General features: G+C 37.3%; 1 protein-coding gene across 3 annotated transcripts in view; it reads left to right on the plus strand.

Moving 5' to 3' along the window:
- Nucleotides 1-24403, plus strand: part of rcan3 (regulator of calcineurin 3) — a 41643-nt gene that overhangs the window by 14156 nt on the left and 3084 nt on the right. For 2 of the 3 annotated variants that reach the window (XM_044142073.1, XM_044142074.1), the window contains exons 3-4: nucleotides 20805-20978; nucleotides 21872-22043. In XM_044142073.1, coding sequence (XP_043998008.1) covers nucleotides 20805-20978; nucleotides 21872-22043 — 346 coding nt within the window. Of the gene's footprint in view, nucleotides 1-3844; nucleotides 4142-20804; nucleotides 20979-21871; nucleotides 22044-24403 lie in introns of those variants that run through there. The other variant, XM_044142075.1, reaches the window with a different exon arrangement.

A 24403-nucleotide genomic window follows, 5' to 3' on the forward strand; every position in this document is an offset into this window, starting at 1 on the left:
TTTCAAAGATACAAAACAATCAGTTAACTAATATGTGATTATTCCCAGCTCAACATTACCTCCTCAGCAAGCTTTTAGTGACACAAACTGTTAGATAACCACACTAGAGTGAGGATGCTTCTCTAGCTATCATTAATTTTACATGAAATAAAATAAATCAGGATATTACAAAATGACAAACGCCATCCATGCTGGTGCGATGATTTTATTTGCAACCCGTCCCTTGCCACCATCGCGCCACACAGGGCATTGCATTCCACTTTGCATTTCTCTGATCTGTTCTGTCGCACCTGATAAGAACAATGGATCACCCAGGATGATGAAGCACTTTTCTTTCTCTCTGGCCTCATTCTCAAAGCCCTGCTGTTTCTCTTCTTCATTCACAATTCTTTGCACAAACAAAAGAATACTTCATGCCTCCTGTCTGCTGAAACTGTTACAAGCTGTGTTAAGCTAGAAAATCAGGTCATGTTGTTCTTGTTTCACCAAAAAAATAAATAAAAATAAAATTGAAGAACAATCTCAGTATGCAAGCCTGTAAAAAAATCTCTCTGCTTGAAACCAAACATCAGTCCAATAGAGCTGGTGTTTTACATATTTTTACCCAATGCAAGAAGAAGTCAGACTGTGGAGAAAACCTTTGGAAAGCCATTTTGTTTTCATGAAGCAACAGAGCTGTTCATCCCTGCTGCTGATATAAATTAATCTGTCAATTCACAGGTTTCTGCCCTTTTATACTGAAGTTCAAGTTATTCATCAGGAGTTCACCTCTGAATGGCACAAAAGAATAATTTTAGAGTGGCTTGTTCAATATCCAGCCTTAAATCTGCTTGGGATGATGTGGCAATAAATAAATCAGACAGCTGAAGCTCAAACCCTCCACCAACATATAAACAAATAAAGATTGGGTGGCAAAAATTCCCCCAGTGATTAAAAACTTGATAGCAATTGTTGTATTTTTATGATCTTGAAACATACAAGGAGCCACTGCTCTCTGTGCCTCTCTACAGTCTCTGCTGACCAGGCTAAGATAGACTGCGTTGGATAAAATTAAGGAAAACCAGGATAACTCAGGGTGTTTACTCAGATTGAGGACCAAAATTGCAACATTTACTACATTTTCAGCTGCTGCAGTTTGCTGTCACTCTCCTCTGTGTAAACGATCCAAACCATTTGAAAAACATGTTCTCCTCCTTCCCTGTGGGGGTGCTAACGCAAGAACTATTGTAGAAAATGACACAAAAACCTCAAAAAATAGCCAGGGAACAAGTGTAACTTCCTTCTTCGCAAAATGTAAACAGAAATGGAGTAGCGCCATATTTTAGCGGTTGTAGGATTTCTCTTTTGTCTTTGGGAAAAGATTGCAAGTCATTTCTTCTGATAGCACTTGACATGCTAGCGTTTGTTTTGGTTGTATTTTCCCAGAATGCCCTGTGCTATAGTCCGTTTAATGCATTTGAAACGATCTCCAATTTGCTTGACTTTCACATATGGACTCGAACCCCACTGGAGTTCAGCTTCAACCGAACCGAGATCTCCCGAAACAAATAGAACTTGATTAAACTGGACTAAAGCTGGTATGAACACACCCTCAAAAAGCAGCAGTCTTAGAGGATGATGGTCCCAGTTTTTATGCACCTGGAAGCTTTTCTTTCACTTAGGTTTCTCCAGACTTTGTTTGTCCCTAACCTTTATAAAACTTTATCTCTATATGACATAAATAAATTATCAGAACCTTTGACGAGCTGGAGGCTTTATTATCCTCCACAGGACAGAGAGGATTTGAAAGTAAAGATGACACTGTCGCACTGCTTTGTTACCTCTGAGCGCATGATTAATGAGCTGTGAGAGGGCTTTGGAAAGAATGTCTAAACCTGTCGCGTTACATCCACCGTGCTGCCTTTTCACAGCGCAGAGAATTGAAGAAATGAAAAGATTTCCTCCCAGGAGAGGAAGAATCTGACGCCGCTCTGCTTGTGCGGAGACGAGTCGCACTTGTGTGTGGCCAGTTTTGCCGTTTACAGGCAGATTTTTCCAAACTGGAGTGACTGACAGATCGTCTGCTGGAGGCGTGTCACGGTCATTTGCACATATCTTCCTCATGCTCAGTTTGGACGCTGCCTAACACACACAAAGACATAAATAACTCCAACCGCTTAGGGCCTCAATATTAATGGCTAATGGAGACTTAGCTGTCTCAGCTGCTTGAGCAATTATTATTATTATCGTTATGAAATGAAGGGCTGGTAAGAGAGATGATCTCAGTGTTGCAGAGGAGACATGGATTGTTATGCAGCTCTGTAATGGGCTTGGGAATTTTTGGAATGATTGTTCCTCCGCTGTATTGGAAACTCAGATTAACAGGATAATGAAGGGAACACCGTCAATCTAAAATCAACATTCCAGCAATAGAAGAGCTTGAAAGATGTTCTTTCAAAGATTCCACCTCTGAATCATAACGGAGAGAAAATTCACAGACCTGTAATTTGGGTTTTAGTGTCATCAACCACTTTTAGCATGCAGCACATTTACACGACTGCTGATTATTTTGTTTTTCTCAAACCTCAAGCTGTGTCAACTGCAGTTATAAAGCGTCACATGCGCTTTGTTATGCAATTTTGCCTTTACAGAAAAAAATTCTGTAAAGGCAACTGTTCATGAGGCTGAGCAGTTTTGACAACGTAGCAAAAGCTGTGGTTCAACGTGATGATGCAAGAGCAAAAAAATAACCAAAACTTAGTTTCTTCATGTAGAAAGGTTTAAATCTGATAGAGAAAAGTTTAATTCCTTTGTGTCCTTTTAACGTATTTCTTTTTGCTTTAATGGATAAACATGTGAAATGACTAATGCGCTACACCAACAAGGAGTTTAGAGGAAGCTAATGCTAAATGCTAACTTCAATTCAAATTATATCCGCCTCTAAAAGACTCCAAACCTCAAACACCAGTTTAATTTTGATATGCTCTATAATTTCCTTAGACATTGTGTATCTTGTTCTTTATTGTTCGTGTTTTGTTTTCATTTGTTCCTATATGTTTCTTGTTTGATGTAAAGTTATTAAGGGGAAAACGGACAACTTGCGGAAAGGAAATAGATCTGCTGTGTAAACAGTTTCCCCCCCCCTTCAAAATAAGAGCATGAATGTGAATGTTCAACTACGACATGAAGAATTATTTTGTGCCACAGTCCTCACACCACACTTTTCAGATTTTTTTTTTTATCTGTAAAGACACTTTGTGTTGATTTTTGCCTAAAATCCTGAAAGTGGAAAAAAATTGGTTTATGGTTGCAACATGGCAAAATAAGTGTGAATACTTTATTTTCAGTATGATTATTACGGTGACACTAAGAAAGATCTTTAAAAGATTATAAGAATAAAGTCATAAAATTACAAGTACAAAGTAGTATTACTAGAATAAAGTCATATTTGATTTTTATTTTTGTATTCTCGAAATATTGTGACATTATTCTCACAGATTTACATATTTTCTCTTAGTGCGTTGGAGTCCAAAATGTTTTTTGTTTTGTTTTGTTTTTTCTCTGTTTGGCAGCTTAAAAAAGATGATTTAAGGCCGCAGCCTCCCAGCTGTTTTATTTGTGAAGCTGCGCCATTTCTTAATTTATTCTCTCAAATGTTTGCGCCACATTTCTCCGCGCGGCAGCCCTGAAAACATAAAACGGTAATAATAACAAGATGAAGCGGAACAAACCGGACGGTGAGTTCTGCAGTGCGCCCTGCTCGGATCGTCGAGCAGCAAGCAAGCTCGGTATAGTGGCGTAAACCCGGACTAACGTAAGCCTGCTGATGACGTCAATGTGGAGCCAGAACCGGGGGGAGAGGGGAGGGCCGGAGAGGGAGTGAGATCTGTCCGGCTGCTGCAGCATCACTCTGAGCGGCGCTTCAGTGCAGTGAGGAGTCCGGCTGCTGCAGCTCTCCGTCTCTCTGGACGCTACCTCAGCTCCTCCCGGAGGAGAGCGCTTTCTCTGCGACCTGCTGACAGGAACGAGCAGAGTTTTGGCTCCGTTGCGTTTTTCCTACCAACCACACAGGGGAATGCCATCCATAAATATGAAACTGGAGATGGTGACCATCATCGCCTGCGAAGTAGACATCGAGGTGTTTACGTCAGACAAAATGCAGGTACGCTCCGCATCCTACACACTGCGACCCGAATTGTTGAGTTTGCCCTTGCTTTGCGGCTGTGCACCAGCTGCTGCTGCTGCTGCTGCTGCCCTATAGATGCATGCATGTCTTGGTGACGTTGAATGCAGCCCTTTCCCCCCTCCAAACGAGGATTTTTATCAATGGGATCCGCAGCTCTCCAAGACGCACCGACGCCGCGCCCCCTGCACGGCGATGAATGAAACGCGAACACGGAGAGTGTTTGGGTCAATTCTCTGAATGCGGGAGCCGACGTGGCTTTGCGGGACAGGTGTCAGCGCTGGGAACTGGATGGATTTGATATGGATAGTGGGATTTATGAAAGACGCATGCAGGGGAAAGAAGTGCGATCTGTTTTAGACGCAGTAGAAGAGAGAAACACACACACACACACACACACACACACACTCCTTTCCTCCCCCCTCCTGTCTATCTCTGCCCTCCCATCACAGCAGCATTGCAGGTGCACCACCAAGAAAGTGGCCTTTAAATGAGAGATTGTGCAAACTGCTGTATTATTGCAATAGTATTAATATAATCCATATTCATCTTTATGAATAAAGATTGATTTGGTGTGAGGATTATCTAAACCCGAACACCTTTCAGCTTTAGCTGCAACTACGGTATTGTAATCGCAGAAGATTGCTTGCATGCAACTACATTTTGCATTCATATTAATAATAATAATATATTTAAGCATTTGGAATGACTCTCTCTGCCCTTGATGACCCTGCAGATTGTGGTGTCATGGAAACCGTTGGGGCATCATGATGATACAGATGGAGAAAAATTAAATGTAGTTTAATTAGTTAAAAATACAGCAGTTGCATGTTTCCCCACTGTCCTTAATCATAAAAGGAAGATTAGAGAAGCAGCTGCAGGTAAAGCTGACCCTATGTGAATGTTTTAACCTCTTTATATCTTTTTAATGCAACATATTACTCGCTGTAGATTACGTCAGCGCTCCGATTCAAATTCAGACCTTGTTTGTCACTTTTCTGGCAGCTGCGTGTGCTTCTCTAGTTCGACACGTTCGCTTCTTCTGTTCAGAGAATGTCACGAGCTTGTTGTTGCTGAAAATATCTGGAGCGCACAAACAATGGGTGCTGACCAATCACTGTGCGTTCTCCCCTTGAGCCCAGCAGCTGCTGCGTTCACTCTCATTACAGCTCCAGTCCACTGCAGAGCGGCCGATGTGAAAGGCACCAGTGGGACAGTGTGCACGTTTTTTTTATTTTTTAAGACTGATCTGAGTCACCGTAGTCAGGATTGGCCTGAGAGGAGAGAGAGAATTAAAGAAAAATGAAGTGAACTCAAGTTTCAGTGTTTAGATGTTATTATTATCGTCAGTAAACCCTCCTGTTCATCCACCTGTTCTAGATTTAGCCCAAAAAGTAGAACTCTGTGCACAATTAAAAGAGCAGACAGAGGGCCGGCTTTCTAAAAGGCGTAAAGAACACCACTAATCCTGGTTTCTGGCACACAGTTGGCGATGGAGAGATCTTTGGAAGAGGACAGATTAAAACGGCGCACATTGGGATGTCTGATTGAGCTCACCTCACTGTCAACCTGCTGTATTTCCTCATGATCTCACCCGTCTGAGGCTCCTGTTAGGGCTGCAACTAACAATTATTCATAAATATCAGTTATTTTTGATGAATAATCGACTAATCGGAAAACAAAACGGGTAGATTCTGCAGATTTTCCATTTAAATTCATTTAAAAAATGCAAATAAACAAATAATTCAACTCTACATTTAAATATGAAAAGAAACACTTCTAATGACTAAAATGCTGTAATAGAAAAACATTTTCAGTGAATACTTATTTGAAGCAAAAAAAGAATATACTTCTAGCATCAACATGTGAAAAGCTCAGTTCTTTCTACTTAACATGAATATAGTAAAGGGCTAATCTGTTTAATCTGATTAATTGGATAGCAAAAGGTGTTTATTAGATTACTTTTTCAACTAAAACTAGGCCTGTTATAGCAAATTTATGCTGGACAAGAAATTGTCCCAGAAGTTATTTTTGTTTTGAAACTATTTTTAAGTGATATACTGATGCAATGCATAACAATGAAATGCTTCTAATGAATATTTAATACTGCAGCTGGGAGGCATTTTAAATATCCAAAATTTAAAAAAACAGAAACAACCAATACGATGAATTATGGATTCTCTGTAAACAAAGTTGTCCATCAAAAAAGAAGCTAATTGAGACAAAAACACCAGACTGAAGACTTTTACCGTCTAGTTTTTGGTAGGAAGAGGAAAAACTATGAAAACAATAAATCACGCAAATGGAAATTATTGACTTGGTTTTAATTTATCATGTGATTAATTGATTTATTGCAACAGCCCCAACTAAGACTAATCAGACTTTTGACTAATTTGAACCTGGTGAAGCTAAAGCTGTATAGTTTTGGCTTAATTACTGCTACTCCTATGTTGTTTTTTGTTTCAGCAAATTGGCCTTTTTGGAGTCTGTATGCTCCAGTTAATGATTAATCAATTACTAAATTAGTTAATTAGTTGTTTCATCACAATTAATTCGATTAGTCAGCTCTGCTCCTGTGTTTATTAATGTGACGGTTGAGGACGGACAATCAGACCCGGTCTGAGGTTTGCAGCTATATTTAGATCTTCCAGGGAAAGATTAGGTGTTTGTTTCTTGAATGGAAGGAAAACAAATGGCCGGGTTTAAAATTAGCAGAGATGCCTTGTGAGTGGCCATGGTTCAGTGGAGCCATTGTTTTGACACCGGGGAAGCGTCTTGGCTCAGTCCCTGCTGGTTATGTCATCAACGAGCCGAACGGAGCGGTTCTGGACTGAACAGGTTGTTTTTACGCAGTAACCCCAGAGCTGGTGGCACCAACCAGGAGAGCTTTTTTTCTTTCTGCTTTAGTGAAATCATAGCGGCGCCTCAGTTTGTCGTGTTGAGTGAGACGGGAGCTGACGACGGAGGCCGTCATGTTTGTCACAACACTAATGTTACCTGGAAAATGTGCTGGCATCAGCAGATGACGGCGCAGGACAAACTGTGAAGGTCACTGCATGTTGGCAGGCGGTGGATCTGTGACGGAGCACAGGCCACAGGCATGTCGTTATGGTTACGGTTAAATCTGACGTCATCTCAATAAATTAACGTATCATGAAAAGGCAGATTAATACAAATAAAAAGACAGTTGTGGCCCTTGTTGTCATGGATACGTCTGTCTGCGGCAGCTCCGACTTCCTCTGCAGTCTGCACCTTGTCCCTCCAAACTGGACTCTTGGCTTTGCTTCACAACCCTATTAGGGATCTTCAATTTTTGTTGGTGTATTTCTTCCCTCCACTCAACTTTCCATTCATATGTTTAGCACTTTGTGGATAGCAATCCTTTTTGGAAATGTAGTTTCCCATCTTTCTGGAAGGTTTTGAAGACAAGCAGCCTTCCCCGTGTTGTGTTGGCCATAACATAATATATTTCTTCTGTAAAATCATTTTAACAGAAAAATAAATGATTTAAATAGTAAATTAATCTAAATTATGGTTACTCTCTTAATTATAATGCTGTAGCAAATTAACATTTATGATTTTCAAATTTTTTAGGGGAGACTTGCATATATTAGAGTGTGGCTCTAAAAAAAACAATGAAATGTTTTTAATTATAAAGAAAATAAAGTAGTTTTAGATTTTCTCTGCATTTATATGCGAAATATGCAAATGAAGCATAGCAATAATACGAAGAACTTTTAGTAAATAATTGACTTCTTTTTGTGCTTTATATATTTAGGTTGTTTTGCATATTTATGGAAAGGACTTACAAAATATCTATCTCTTTTCTTTGAAAGTTAGAAAATAGTTCCAAATAGTGATAAATTTAATTTAACATCTTTAATCTTCAAAATAAAACATTTAATTTAGTGCATGTTTATTAAATTTGTCTATATTGCGGTTCTTGGAATTGAAAAAGTTGCTGACCCCTGCTTTAGATCCATTTATTGATTTGCATTCAATATTTGCAAGGTTTTGGGTCCATTACTGACAAATAATTTATCTATAACTCTGCCTGTTTCCACCATAAAACCACTGCAAGCATAAGCAGATCAGACATTTTCAGCTCCCACAAACTGAAGTTTTGTAGTAACACAGATGCAGTCACACGCTCCACACTCACACACCTCAACCACAACAGTGAGTCAGCGGACTTACAGGCCGAGAAACGTCTCTGTCAGCAAACACACACACACACACACACACGCACACACACACACACACACACACACACACACACACACAAACAGCTCTTCACTGAAGACTAGGGAGAAAATTTCCGTCGACCCGGGTCACTTTCTGTTTGTCCTGCAACCTGTCTGTCTGTGTCTTCTTTCATATGTCTGGCTTGTTCTCACAGTAATGATGTCACTTCAGACACAGAAGGAGGCGTTTATTGACGTTTGTTCAGTCAAACAGAAGGGATTTCTGCTGACATTTTTGATGCTTTTTTTCCTGTCTGTGCAGCTTTATGTAAGATGACTCCAACCGTCCTTTGCTCTATTTAATTTATAATAATGTTTTGCCCTTTAAATGAAACCCATCAAAGCTAAGAAGTCTGTCCATTTTCAGCGAATAAACAAATCAATATCATGACGCACAATGACATTAACAAGAATCTGATAAAACCTGTACCGTCTCCTTTGAAGCATGGATATGAATATTATTCTTACAGTCTAATAAAAAAATTGGCATCAATTGAAATCGGATTTAGAAGGTCAGACTTTATTAAGGAAAACCAGAAATCCGTATCGGTTAAGACAAGCAAGATCCAATTCAAATTCAATTTAATTCAAATTCAAAAATACTTAATTTATCCTAAAAGGAAATTAAATTTCCATTTAGGATAGTTGTAACTCATGTCGGTAAATTATCTCACAAGAGTGATGCTGTAAGCAGAAACAACCTCCAGTAGCAGTCAGTTTTGGAGCGCGTCTTAAGAGGCCTCTGACTGAAGACACTGTTGCTGTATGACCTGCTAACAGCTAACATGTCCTGGATGACAGCTAATCCACTTCATTTGCTTTTGCTGCTCCTTTTTAAATCTCCATCTGATCGTCTGCGTCCTTAAAGTGTCCAATTCAACTCCGCTGGCTTTGAAACTTCAGCTACTAATTGAGTTTTTGAGATGCTAATCAGCCGCTCCCAGTTTTATAAACAAAATCTTGTTGCCACGGTTACGCAACGACGGCTGTAAAGAAGTAAAACAAATAAAGGGAGAGCAGAAATCCTTCCAGCTGCACAGCAGCAGCCAAAAAAAAACAACAATAAAAGAATAAAAATTCACAATAAGAACAAAACAGATTTCAAATTGTTTGCCATGTTACAGTCTGGTATCTTAAAGTCATATTACTGGCAGTTAGGACTGTTGCAATAAATCAATTAATGGCACAATAAATAAAAATGAGCTCAATAATTTCCAGTTGCAGTACTTATCATTTTTCTCTTTTCTCTCTTTCTACCTAAAACTGGATCATAAAAGTCTTCAGTCTGTTGCTTTGCTCTCAACTAAACCTTTTTGAAGGACTTCATAATTTATTTCATTTGTTGTTTTTGTTTATTTATTTTACATATTTAAAATGTCTTCCAGTTCCAGAATTTAAAGTTTTATTGATATTTGGGAATTTGCATTATTATATCCCTCAAAAATACAATAATGCAAAACAACATTATCGTTTATCGCAATAACTTCTGGGACAATTTATTGTGCAGAAAATTACTTCTGGCAGTCGATGTATGATTAACTGATGCACATCTATTAATCATAAAGCCTTTTTAAATGTTAATAAAATTTCAACGTTTGGCGTTTAGCAGGATAGAGCCGATGTGCACAGACGGTTGACGGTGTCGTGTTCGGCGCTGGAAGGAAACCAGATCTGGGTCTTGGCAGGGTTGAGCGATCTTGACTCTGAGCTCGGAGGCTCAGGTGTGCCCTCTCCTCTCGGTCCGGCCGCCGGGCAGGTGGAGACGGGGAGTTCATGTTGACCTGAAACCGTAGAGAAGCGCTGGGACTCATGTGTCGGATAAAGGGTTGGATCCGCGTCCGTTATGGTGACGTAGAACAAAAGGACCGTCTCCTGGAAGGGGGGTCCGGTTACCATGTGACAAAAAGGCCTGCGCAGTAATCAGACAACTCTAGAAGGTCTTGCAATGGAAGGTAGACTTCTGTTTTTGAGTCAACAAAAATGTGGAAGGAGGAAATTTCGTCACGTGGTAACTGGAGTTTATTGGTCTTACTCTGCACAAATATGTTTGTAATGAAGCAAACTGTAAACTAAAGATCACTAATGCAATTTTAAGTAGGGATCCGTCAATAAATCAATCAGGTTTCTCTTGATCAATCATGATCGATTAGGGCTGGACAATAAATCAATAACAATATACATTGCTATGTGTGATAGAATATTCAATACTGAACTATGATCTAGAACCACATGGCAAAAGTTACCTAGCAACTGCTGGTTGCTAGGTAACTCGCCAGTAGCAGTTTCAGGTTTTGCTACTGTGCCTCATAACTGCTTTAAAAAAATAAAATAAAAACAACTTTGGATAAAACACTAGAGGTCACTCCACCAGTTTGGCATTATTTCGTATATTTAAAACAAAAAACTAATCAATAATTAGTGATATTGACTGATATGAAACGGTTTTCTGCAGTTTCACATCTGCCGATATTATCTACCGTAGCGCTATGCTACGATAGATAAGACATTGTTTTTCATGTTCAGTAAATGCATCAAAACTAAACAACATCCCACTTTAAAAACATATAAAGAAACTTTTTTTATTCTTTCTCTCCTGATAGAAAATTAGTCAACTATGACTCATTATATTATCATTATACTATGAAATTATGTTAAAACCAGTAATCAGGCAGAAACTTCCTAAAAGGAGGAGATTAGGGGGTATGTACCCCGTGTTCTTGGGTGAATCCTGTTCCTGTGGCAGGCTCTTGCCTCGTTATGTGACGTTGTGTAACACTTTGCATTAGAGTCCCTCTAAAGTGCATGGGTCTGCGTGGGAGCCTGTTTTCATACTTGTATGTTAAGAGTGTCAAAGGAGAAGGTTTGCGAGCATGTGTCCGTTCAGGCCCACGCCTAAGTGCTGCAGAGGAGGAAAAGCTCCTGCCGCAATAAAATCCATAATGACCAAATTGGTGCTAAGAGGATTAATGTGTCCCCAAATGCCATAAACTGATTTCAAGCTCCCTAATGTGGACACATCGGCCTGAGGGGAATGGCAGCAGCGCCGGCGTGTCGGCCCCGTGTCGATACAGCTCCTTATTCAAGGTATTGATTCCACTGTAATAACACCTGCACTGTTTAGAGGCAGACAAATGTTTTTTTGTTGTTTTGTCATTTCCAGAATTTGTTGTGTGATTATTTATTTCTAAATGGTAAGCCAGGCGTGCAGGTATCAATCATTTAAAGGTTATTCTAGCAGGTTTGCATTGCTTAGAGGAGTAAATTAAATTTTTATAAAACATTCAACATAGGCGGAGAGTTAAATTTTCTTGTACAGGTAATGTGAAATCTTTTTATTCTGAATCCTTTATTTGTTTCTGTAGTTATGGCATATTAATTTGTTTTTAAAATGTAATAGATTTTAAACTTAGAGAGCTACACTGTGCAATGTAGACGTGGTAAAATTAAAAATATATTATAACCTTCAAATAAGAATTATGATAATTTATCTTAAATATTTGTTCTGTTGGTTGTAGTGTAGTTTTGCTTTATTTTATATAATGTGTATATGTACTGTATTTTTAATTATGTTGGGCTAGCAAGTTAGCATTTCTTAGAAGTTTTCTTTTTTAATTTAATATAATTGGAGAGCCAAATTCTGTGCAGAAGATATTTTAAAACTATCAACCATCTGAATAAAACCTACATTTTTAAATTATTTTTTCTTTGTATGAATTTAATTAATTCTGAAGTTAGTAAAATAAAATGATAGTATTCAAATTATCAGTTATGAAGTGCTTAATATTTAGTAAGCATTTTATTTGTTGTGTTGATCTTGTTTTATATTTTTATATATATTATTTATTGTATTTTTTATTGTTTTGGGTTCTATATCTACTGAAAACTCATTCAGTTTAATATGTAAATTGCTGAACTTTTACCAAATTTAACAGTTATAGATTTAACATAAATGTTTTTAGAAACAGGGACGATAGTTTTGTTTTGGTTGCATTTTAATGGTGGGTGATAATCAGATTAAAATTAGATTATTGTTGCTGTTTTACAGGTTGGTAAAAACCACTAGAGTCTGAAAATCTAGTGCTGGAAACACCCTCATGCTTTGTTGTTGTTGGAAACGTTTGGCTGCGTTTCAGCAGACGGGCAGCCATAACTTACTCCAATGGAAAATTTGCTTTAAACAGTCATGGAAAAATCTCAAAATGTGATAAGGAAGAGAAAACTGCGTGATATTTACTGCCTCCCTTGTGCTCCCACCAGTTTAGTTACCATTCATAGAACAGTAATTAAACACGATGCTCCAAATTATTAGGAAGTTAATTTCTTAATAATTCCAGCAGAGTCTATTTTGGTATAGACTCTCTTGTGGTTTTCACCCAAATCCTATGCAGTGGTGAGGGTCTGGATTAGACCAAGATAAAGACACGTGCTTGACTTTAACGCAGAATAATTTACAGGGGGAGAAAGAGAGAAAAGAATAAATCTTCTTTACATCTCAGCTGGGCTCAGTTAGTCGTATTGTGTTGAGCTCAGGATGGAGTAGCTCAGGATACTGGCTTAAACAGGTGAATTGACAAAAATAGAGAATTATAAATTGATAACTACAACTAGCTAAGGGAATAGCTAGTTGTAATTATGTAGAACTTTAGCTGGTAACCCTCATTACAAATCTAAAAGGTTTTTTATTTCACTGCAGTTGGTTTTTTTTGTGGTTTGAATTTTAATGAATGTGACTCAAATGATCCGCATAGAGGAGATACTTGAAACAAAACACCAACAAGCTGAGAAACACAACAGTAGAACCTGACAGCTTATCAGAGACTCTAGTGAACACAGTTTGTGTAGAATAGAGTACATTTACGGTTTACTGCATCACATCAACAGGGATCTAAAAGTCTGCAGTCGGTGGTCTTTGCACCTTAACAAAACGTAAATATACCTTCCAAAAGACGGACTGCATTTGAAACCGCATAACGATGAATTCCTAATTTATTAGAAGTCAGTGGTATCATTGTAATTCACCCTCATTTCAACAGAAATGAAGAGTCAAAAGTGAAAAAATTACATTGAAAAATAAGAAATGAATCAGAAAAATAATCATAAGAAACCTTAAATAAGTAATTATAAACAAATACATTGGTAAGAGATGTTATAATATTCCATAATCTTATAAATAATAAATAACAGTGACTCAAGAGTAGAGCTCTGAGGAACCCCATTCACTCATTCATTCATTCATTCATTCATTCATTCATTCATTCATTCATTCATTCATTCATTCATTCATTCAAATGATGCCAAATTTACTCAAAGTTTTCCTGTTCCTCCAAATGGAGACATTAAACTATCAACCTGTTATTTGTCCAGTGCAGTAAACAAATTATTTGATTATTAAAACTAAGACACGTTGAAAAAATGGAGATAGATTTGTTGTTGTTTAATATTTAGACATCCAGATAAGGTATATGTTGAGAAGCTACTTCACCGCGAGCCTCAGCAGAGTGGAAAGTTTTTCATGTTTCAGTTTTGTCTCTGTCAGCTCGATCCGGCCAATCCCTGCCGTTTACTGATCTGCCACCTAAACTCCCCTCTGAACGAACCGTGTTGACATTATCCGATAAACCTCACTGTGGCTCAAATGATTGTGTGGCGGCAGCAGCAGCAGCAGCAGCAGCAGCCGGCTCTTTGCTCGCCACGCTGTGAGTCATGCCCACAGCCTTGTACCGACTGTGGTGACAGCTTTCCTAGCTGATGAGGCAGGAACAAAACTGCCTCATCACCAAAGAGACCGATGGCTGCGGTTCGCCGGGGTTAATCTAGTCATGCCGGCCATTTGCTGCCCTAGTTTGCTTCAGATTCTTTTTAAATCTCTGAAGTTTATCCAGTGTGCTGTTTCTGTTGTCTGAAGTCTTCTTAATGCCATACAAAGAAACTATTTTTACTTTTCTCCAATTGCAAGGCGAATACAGTAAAGCAGAGCTGCCCCTCCCCCACCTGCTGCTGCATATTGGTTCACTGGCTGTTTGGAAAATGTTTTGGAAATATTTCAAAACTCAAGCAGTTAAACCAAAACCACTCACTATTCATAAAATAGCAGAACTACTATTAGGAAGCTGCAAGCAGGCTACCTGAGCAGATAGACTGACTAGCTAGCCAGTTATTCTGGTTTTACTTAAAGGAAAAAAAAGCCAAACTCTCATAAAAATGCATACTATTTTTACTTAAATTGATTTGAGGACATATTAATAAGTTTATTGTCAGGGTAATTGGACTCCTCACTCATTTCTTATACCTAGAAATAACTTTCTACTTCCATTTGTTCCATTTTGATACAACCAAACACTTTCACACTTTTGTGCTTAAACTTTTGCACAAGACTTCACTTCTCTTAGCATTTTTGATGAATTATGGAGGCAAATATTCATAAAGTCCTCATGTTCCATGTACAGTTTAACCATCTGGATGTTTTCTTACTCTACATTTCCATTTATTTTGGTTCAGATTCTTATTTAGCCATGAAATATTACAAATAGCAACCCCTACCCAAACCAACAATAACACTAAGTGAGCAAAAATAAGCAAAAATAATTTTATTTACTCATTTTAAAGCCGGTAGGAATCAAATTATCAAATGTTTTTAACCTAATTTCAATTGTTGATTTGTTAAAAGGTCAGAAGTTTTTCTGTGACTCTAAAGGGCAATGGGACGTGAAATATGAGGGAAAGAAGCTTTTCTTTGCTCGTTCTAATAATCTGCCGGTGATTTGAATTAAGATTGTCGAGGGGTCTGACTTTGAATTTGTTTCTCAGTTGAGTAATTTTGTTCAATACGACAAAAATAACAACAAAATGAGTTGATTCAGCCTGACTCATTTTGTAACAATGCTCAGGTAGGAAGAAGTAGGCACACCCTGCGAGTTGCGTAACGGTAACTTATTGAACCCTGTGGTCAGTAATGATGACCACAGTTTCCACTTTAATTAAGCCAAACTGGGAGATACTTGAGACTCCACGCCTCCTTCCCTTTCCCTCCCAGCCTGAATGTGTAAAGTTTCTTTTGTTGCATAAGCAAAAGCTGTGAACAAAACCGTCTCATTTCTCATGATATTTTCCTTGATGAATCTAAAAATGCATCTACTTGTGGAAGACATGAAAACAGACTCTTCTGATCCATCTGGCTGAACTTAAACTGCGATGTGAGCTGGTTCTGCAGAATATTCGCTCAGGGAGGCTGAAAACGATTTTACACTACTCTTAGATTATTTTATGTAAAAATGTTGTAAACTATCATTATTCTTAACATGAATATTCTTAAAAATATACTTTATATTAAGACGGAATCATTGTTACAATAACGGTGTGTGCAATACTGCAAATATAAATAGCAATATTTGGTAGACAATATATTTTACTTGCAATAACATATTGGATCAACAGGAGAGACTTTTGTTTCCCTGCATGTGAAAAAGATTTTAGTGACTTGGCAATTTTCACACAGCATTTCTTGATGCTCAATTCTGAATTAGTTTTGCAGAAATGTTAGGGGTTTTTTTTGTTTGTTTGTTTTATTTTTTTGGCATGGACGTTCAGGCTACTAATTAAAGCCGACCAGAATCAGACTTCTGTTTACGACCCCAAAGCGACCTGTTCAGAAAACAAACGTAGACGTTGTACAGCAGCACGTTGTTTACAAAGGTAGTAATGGATGGAGTCATTTATGAATTAATTTTAAAGTTTATTCAGCAATAAGAGCCGACAGTATCGTCACAAGTTCATAACAAGGCAACGAATAAATAAAAAGAAAGCACAACTAATAATAGCAACAGATTTAAACATCTTTCTTAAGTTAATAATCATAATTTTCAGCCGTTGTTTTTGTTCAGATCACTTTGGAAACTACGGGATCCGTATCCATCTAGTTATATTTACTCAATTACATTCAGTTGAGTTACTTTTTTGAAAAAGAAATACCTTTTGGAGTATTTTTACTATGCTGTACTTTTTACTTTTACTTGAGTAATTTATAATAAAGTTTTTCTTCTCCTACTTGAGTAAAATTTTTGTATTTTCTGCCCATCGAATGAAAAACAAACGTTTTAACCAAACATTCGCCAGACACACCTGCAGTTTATTAGTGAAAGAAATTAATTGGAAATTCTTTTTTTCTTGCTTGATTTTATTATTTTTTTACTTATATGAATTAACCCAAAATGTCCTCTTAACTTTATATTTTGAGCCATCTGATTATGTCATTTTTAAATGATTGATCATTTGATCAGTTAATCAGTACTTGAGTAGACTTTTTACCAAATACGTTTTACTCTTACTTGAGTTTTTCTTGGCTACTTTTTACTTTTACTTGAGTAAAAGTATGTTGAAGTAGCTCTACCTTTAGTTGAGTACAATTTCTCTGCACGTATCTGAATTCGTGCCACATATGGAAGAAGCACAGATCAGGTTTTTTGGAGGTGAAAAGATTGGAATCGGACCGTTTTGGGCAAGACGGGACAGGGAAGAAATTGTGGATCCTTTCAACATCCAACAATACTATAACAAATATTTTTGTCCAAATATTATTCATCCCAAACAGCGCAGGCAGATGAGCAAGCCAAGCGTAACTCAACACTCCTCTCCTGTTCGCCGTTGCCCCTCGCCTCCCTCCTCAGGATGAATTCAGGATGTTCGCTCATAAAGAGCCCATAAATTAGTGATCAGCATGCTCACTTGCTACGCACCAATCAGCCGTGTGTTTATCAAACATCGGCGCAGCGCAGTGTGCTTTTATGCAACTCAATCTCTGAGCTTTCCTACATCTCCGCTCACGCCAAAACACCAATTTAGCTTAAGGAAGTAGCCACGGCGAAGCGCCTGCGTGGGCGACTGTAAACCTTATCGGTTTTACTCATGGCGTCTGACATGTGAGTCATAGTAGCTGGCATGGCTCATGGAAAATTCACAGCTTAAATAAGGGCTTAAGTGGGCTCTGTTGAAAGACCAAACAAGCGCCGTGTTGTCATTCTCAAGAAAACCAGGATTGTATCGCAGGGAGGAGGATGGGCCTGAAAACAATACTTCAGTGCTCTGAAATGTAAGACCAAGTCTTGCAACATTTGCATGTTTGTGCTCCAAATAATCCCCTACAACTGCAACATCTTCACTTTATTCTAATAGACTTTGGCAGCTTGTTTTTGTCAGGTAAGATTGTTGACATATCTATATAAAAAAGGTGATCTGATCTGAAACTTTGTGAATTCTGTTGTTTTTGTAGAGCTGAGAAGAGAGCTGGTAGTTTTGTATTAAGTCTTGTTTATATACACAAATATGAGTTTTAATGATGCATTTAAAGTGAGGTGGAATGATTTTACAGCAGGAACTATGATACATTTCACATACATTCATCTTCACCAATATTTGGCTAAATTCCTGTCACTAAAACAAATTTTGCTGGACAATAAATTGTCCCAGAAGTTATTGTGATAAATGATAACATTGTTTTGAGATAATTTTGTATAATATAATGGTAATAATAATGCAAGGAATCATTTTCAAAGATCAGTAAACTGTAATTTCTAATGAACACTTAGCACTGGAACTGGAAGACATTTTAAATATTCAAAATACATAAACTAAGCAAAAAGAAATTAATTATGAAGTCTCTGAAAACAAAATTGTCTTTCAAAAAAAGGCTGAAGACTTTTATCATCCAGTTTTTGGAAGAAAGAGAGAAAGAAGAAAAATAATAAATCATGAAAATGAAAATTTTTAAGCTCATTTTAATTTATCATGTAATTCATTGATTTATTGCTTATTGCAACAAACCTGCTGGGTAACGTTAACTTGCAGGAGTGGGTCCAATCTCAACCCCAATAATAATTATACTAGAACTTTTCCTGTTTATTGAACATCTTGCACCTTTTAAATTTTTTTAAAAGACTGAACGAAAATCTTGCAAGTTTTCAAATGAATTAACACAAATAATGAATGGACAGAATAAAAGATGCAAGCAAATACAATTTCAGAGTTGTTACCAATCTCTCCTGATTACCCTTAAGGCAGGAAATGGTTCACATTTTTCCTGACTTGACCCCTTTTCCTTAACTCCAGGACTCACCAGAAATCTGCCTAAAAATGGCAGGAAGCATGATGGAGGTCAAGTCTGCTCTGAAGTAAAGCCAGCTGCATGGAAAAGGGAGGATCAGATGTTCTTACAAGGGGAAAAAAACTGACAAAAGCAATAAGAGAAGGAAAGAGAGTTAAAGGAAAAGGGCCTGTGCATATTTCTGATGTCCCGATTATTTGACCGTGGTGAACAACACAGTTCTGCTTCAGTCTGCTGAATCATCTACCACTCAGTGCGTCAGAGACATTGATGATGTGAAGTCCTCAGAGAGAGAAAGCTGTCATTTTACAGCAGACTCTCTGTGTTTAAATGCATTCAGTTGCAGTTCTGGTCAGAGGTCTTTTTTTATGTGTGTATGTGTAAAAAAAAAACAATATTTCTTGAATCCATTTCGATAGAGATTTGCCAGGTTTTACACAAACATACATAATCTCAAACTAGAAGAAAGAACTGTGCCCAGCGCTGATAGAAAAGGTTTAAAAGAGAGGATTTTAAGTTCTGTCAACATTTGGCAAAAATAGAATATCTTTCAGTTGCGATCAGCCATGCAGTAACAGAGTTAGGAGCTGAATGAAGAGCAGTGGACACCAATTGACGCTAATGCCTCAGATTGTAAACATGTGGCTTTCATTTCATGTGGAACTTCAGGAAAGTTTGTTTGCTGAGTCCTAAGCTGCTGTTTGTGAAGAGAAAAGTTTCATGGTGAGAAATTAAATTGTTTCGCCATGACGACGGGAAGAAAAGGTTACAATATTTGGAGGAATAAAAGTGAAAATCTTTAACCTCAGCCCTATACTGATTGTGTAAACAGTGTGCAAAAATACAACAATATAAATGCATTTTACCTATTCTGACAAAATGATTGGTCAAATATCCAGCCAGAACTTTATTTATAGCAGCAGCATCATAGGCATGGGTGTAGTTAAAGAAATTGAAAACGGCTGATTGCGTTGACTTGTCTAGCTTTGTTTCCAATTAATACATGGAATTATCATTTTAAAAACCTTCCTTTTTACATGTTTATCTTTTTCTAATATTACAATTTGTCTTGTGATCTGAAACATTCAAGTGACAAAAGAATTTAACACAAAATGATTATCTAATTATAAAGTGCAAATTATCAGCACTGTTTTGGTGGCAGTGAAAAGATCTTTACAGGTTTGCAACCTGCCCATCAACCTTTTTGTTTTCCACCGAATCTGAGCTACTGGAGCGGCTGGGAGATGGTCGACAAGGAAACAACCAGTAGCACCACTGATTACTCAGAAATGAGCTCTCCTGGTGGCTTTCTTCCTTTTTGCCCTCCTGCTGAGCTGCTTGATTGAGTTCACAGCTGAGGAGGGCAATCTGGTGCCCAAGGAGACAAATTAGTTTTACAGAAAAGAAAAACTAAAGGTTGATCCCTGAGGCAGAAGGAAAAGAGCAGGGAAAGAAGTCAGAGCTTTACTGAAACAAGTGAAATTTGAATTAGTTTTTCCTCTGATGATTAGTCAGAAAATAATGTTAACAAATCTCACTGCTTATCAAAAAATATGAAAAAATCTCATGACTTTTTAACAATTGTATTAAAATTAACAGGGACAGTTGACTGATGACTAAAAGGAGAAATATCACATTGAATATCAAGTGTCCATAATTTTCTTAAAAGATTAAATTCAGCTTAAATAACTGATAAAATACTCAATTAACAAGATGAACAAATAGTTACAAATCAACTAAATTCACAGCGGCATTCTTAAGAAAGTAAAAAGATTCTTGAAATTATTTTAGCATGTCGGCTTAGAAAAGTTGCAACTTTGTCTGACAGAAGTGCAAACTCACCGCTGACCAGAAGCCACAGAAATGGGTGCAAAATGCTTCAGTTTGTTAGTTTTGATGGTTAACACTTTAGCTTTCACTTGATGTTTAAAGAAAAAGGCATGATAGTCCAGATTAAAGCAATGAGTGAAACAAAGATTGTAATTACTAGATCCCCAGAAAGACGACAGTGTACATAAAACGGGGTGATAATTTGGACATTATGGCCATTTAGCATTAAATTGCTTATGATAAACTGCAGATTATTTTAATTAAGAGGTGGCTTTATATTAGCAGAACAATGAAATGACATTCTAACGTCAAACAGCATCACTATTTTGAGCATAATTAGTGTAATATTTTGAGAAAGATGCTCTATTTTCTCTAATATAATCTACCTTGCCACATGAAATGGGCAGGAAATCAGAGTTGCTGGGTCAAAGTTCAAGATTTCATTGTTTTTTTATTATTTTATTTTCTGCAGGAGAGGTTTGAAGCGCTCTTCAGAATCTACGATGACCAGGTCACTTTCCAGTTGTTCAAAAGCTTCAGGAGAGTCCGGATCAACTTCAGCACCCCCGAGGCGGCGGCCCGCGCCCGCATCGAGCTGCACGAGTCCGAGTTCAACGGCAAGAAGCTAAAACTCTACTTTGCTCAGGTGAGAGTCTGAGAAGGAAATGCCCAGGGGAGCTGCTGAATACATTACATTACTGTGATTTATCTCCTGTGTTTCTGCTTATCTTCCATCTAAATGTAAATAGGAGTACAGTGCAAAAACACAAAATCTTACCAAGTTTCTAAAGCAAATATCTTACTTCACTTGAAATGAGGCAAAACTAACCTGCAAATAACTTTTCATCATGATGTACAGGCTTGTTTAAAGTAAATACCAATTATTTCATTTATAACCTGGAAACAATTGGTTGTTATAAGTGAATTAATCTGCCAGTGGAACAAGTACTTTTAATCAATATTATAGAATTATTTGCTTAAAACAAGCTCCTATACATTGCTGAAAAGTTACTTCCAAGTTAGTTTGCCTTATTTTAAGTGTGCTAAGATATTTGCGTTGGAAACTGGACTTAGAATACTTGAGATTTTGTGTTTTTGCAGTGTAGCAGGACAGTTCAGGTTGAGCCCCTCTCAGAGTTTTGCATCATGTCAGCTTGAGTCAAATTGGTGGTTTTTTGTTTTTTTCCTAAAAGCTTCACCCACTATGACCCTCCAGCACCTTCTAGTACTTTGACATAAGAGGATTATGGATTTTAGAGCTCCGATAAAGGCCTTGTGTAGGTATTGTAATTACAGCAATTGCAAGCTATCAAAATACCAAAATCCCTTTATCTGAACAAGCTTGCTATTAAACGTCAGAGGCCTCAAAATGTGGCTTTTTGTTAGAAAATTGCACATATAGAAGTCAGGAAGTCTAACGACTTCCTCAGGTTCATGGATCTTATTGTGTTCCTTTTATGTTTTCTTGCTGATTTTACTGCCACTCACCTCTTCTGTAGAGGAACGACACGCATCATGTGTTTGTTTTCCGTCCAACAGATCCAGAACGGCGATGAAGACATCGACAAGTCGTATCTGGCTCCTCCCCAGCCGGTCAAACAGTTCCTGATCTCTCCACCCGCCTCTCCGCCTGTCGGCTGGAGTCAGAGCGAAGACGCCACGCCCGTCATCAACTATGACCTGCTGTGTGCTGTGGCTAAGCTAGGACCTGGTCAGTACTGCTTTTTAATTGCTCTGATAAAAGGATGAAATTTGTTTTCTGCAGTGGTATTTAAATTAGGGTTGGCAATATGCCTTAAAAATAAAATCTCCCATGCTTTTCATACCGGATCCTATGGATTTTAATTGATTTTTCTCTTTTTTTTTTCTCATAGGCATTTAATAAACTGCTGCCTGAGTACAGACAGAACATGTTTTCTGAAAGAGAAGGGAGAAATAACTTAAATAATCTGCCACTGGAATTAAATCTGTTTTTAAATATTAAGGAATTAATTGCTTACATAATATTTCTTGCTGAAAAAATACTTGTAAGTTAGTTTTGTCTTATTTCAACTGTACTAAAATATTTGGCTAGAAACTAAACTAAAAGTACTTGGTAAAAGTTTGTATTTTTGCAGTGCAGGGTTTTCAAACATCATTAATAGAAATTTATAGATGCACTTAAGATACACTTAAATGTACCTAACAGATAAAATAAATAAAAAATTATCTTTTATTTTATTTTTTTCTATTAGATACATTGAATTTCCAGAACAGAATGACACTAAAGGTATAAGTAAAATTTCTTGTCATTAGATTGAAAACTGTTTTTTTTTAGATATTTTTTAAACATATAAACATTTCATAGAAGAAAATGCATCAATTTTATTTTTGCTGAAGTTTTTTGATTTCTTATAATTTTAAAATATGAAAATAGTAGCTAAATTGTGATTTTATGGTAGATATTCCTCAGAAATTGTACATTTCCTTTTGTTCAAAAGTTCGTGTTACATTCGTGACAAGTTTTGTTTATCTGAATTGAGGGTAAAAAAGTTCATTTTTGGCTGTAAAGGTTGACTTTAAGTCAATTTGCTGTACCGGATTTTATTTACAGTAATCAGAGGAAAGAGGAAATATAAATTGACTCATTTTTGCAGATTTTTTCTTTCTTTTGGGGGTTTAAAATGTTGGAAACCATGTATAGTTTCTCTCCCACTTCACATTTATGCAATATTTTTGTCTTGGTCTATCATGTAAAATCCTGCTGATACGTTTTCAAGCCTTTCTAATTAATTTCCTCAAAGCTAGTATTCTCTTTTAAAGGTTGTCATAAATCTGTTTCTTTAATAAGCTGGTTTGAATGTGTTGTTGTTATAAAAACTTCCTTTAATGGTTTTTTGTGAAAATCTGGAAGCTTTTTGAGCTCAGATGTTTGCTGCTGCTGTTTTGCACCAAGCCTGGTTTCTGCAGTGATTATTAACCATCTGCATGCATGAGACTGCTGACAGGGTGCAAAAGTAACACAGAAAGCTTACAGTGGCGTGTTTAATCAGGCAGAGGATTGCAAAGCTTATGCAGCAAGGAGTTGGTTCCCAGTTTTCTGCTAAAGTTTGATCTTACAGACTTGCAAGTGCTGCAGCAGTAATGTGAGGTCAAACACAGGGCAGCTCTGCAGCACAACGTCTTCCAGTCATTAACTGTGTTTCTATTAAAAGTGTTTAAACTGAACAAAAATAAATTTGCTTAATTGCAAAGAACAATTTTGAAAAAGCACGCGTTTTTCTATAAAAAGTTTTTGCTCTGGCATGAGGTGGTTTTATCGGAATCGATGATCTTTTGACATCACACGAGTCACATGATCAACAAACGGATGTTACTACTGGCGAAAATGATGAAGAAGACAACAGGAAGTTGTAGGAGGAGGATGGTTTGCATTGCACAGTTCAGAAAAACGTCAGTGTCATTCAAACATATTGAATCAAAAACTCTTCTTCAAAATCACTAACTACACTTCTCTCAAAATGCCACAGACAAGTGTAAAGTGAGAATAAGACGCCGATGTTTGCACTAATGGCCGAAATATGAATATATTTCATGTAAATGTTTAAATCTGCTAAGATTTTTGATGACTTATCGTGTAAAAAGTTACTTCACATGTGATTTTAATTTTATTTATTTAATGTAAATGCAGCAATTGCCTTTTTTTTTTTACATTAGAAGAATATTAGCATAGATTTGCGCACATTTATATTGAAAACACTTATTGTTTTACAGATTTTCATCAGGTTTGCAGCAGCTGTGAGAAGTGAAAAACACATTTCCAAATCTGTTTTCAGCTGAATACTTTTTATTATCTCCGTCAAAAAAAAAACCAAACAACATTATCTCAAACAAACACTCACACAGACAGTGAGTCTAGCTCAGACGGCCACTTTATGCCGTTGCCATAGAAACACGAGGCATCAGGAAATGGCTTTGTTTCTGGCCTCATATCCTGGCGTCTGAAATCAGATGAAGGCGCAGCGCAGCTCGCTGGCTCCCTCTGTCGGCTACCTGCTGTAACTGCAGCACTCCGTTCGCCTCCATCTCTGT

The sequence above is a fragment of the Gambusia affinis genome, linkage group LG16, assembly GCF_019740435.1.
Source record: "Gambusia affinis linkage group LG16, SWU_Gaff_1.0, whole genome shotgun sequence".
NCBI classification, from domain to species: Eukaryota; Metazoa; Chordata; class Actinopteri; order Cyprinodontiformes; family Poeciliidae; genus Gambusia; species Gambusia affinis.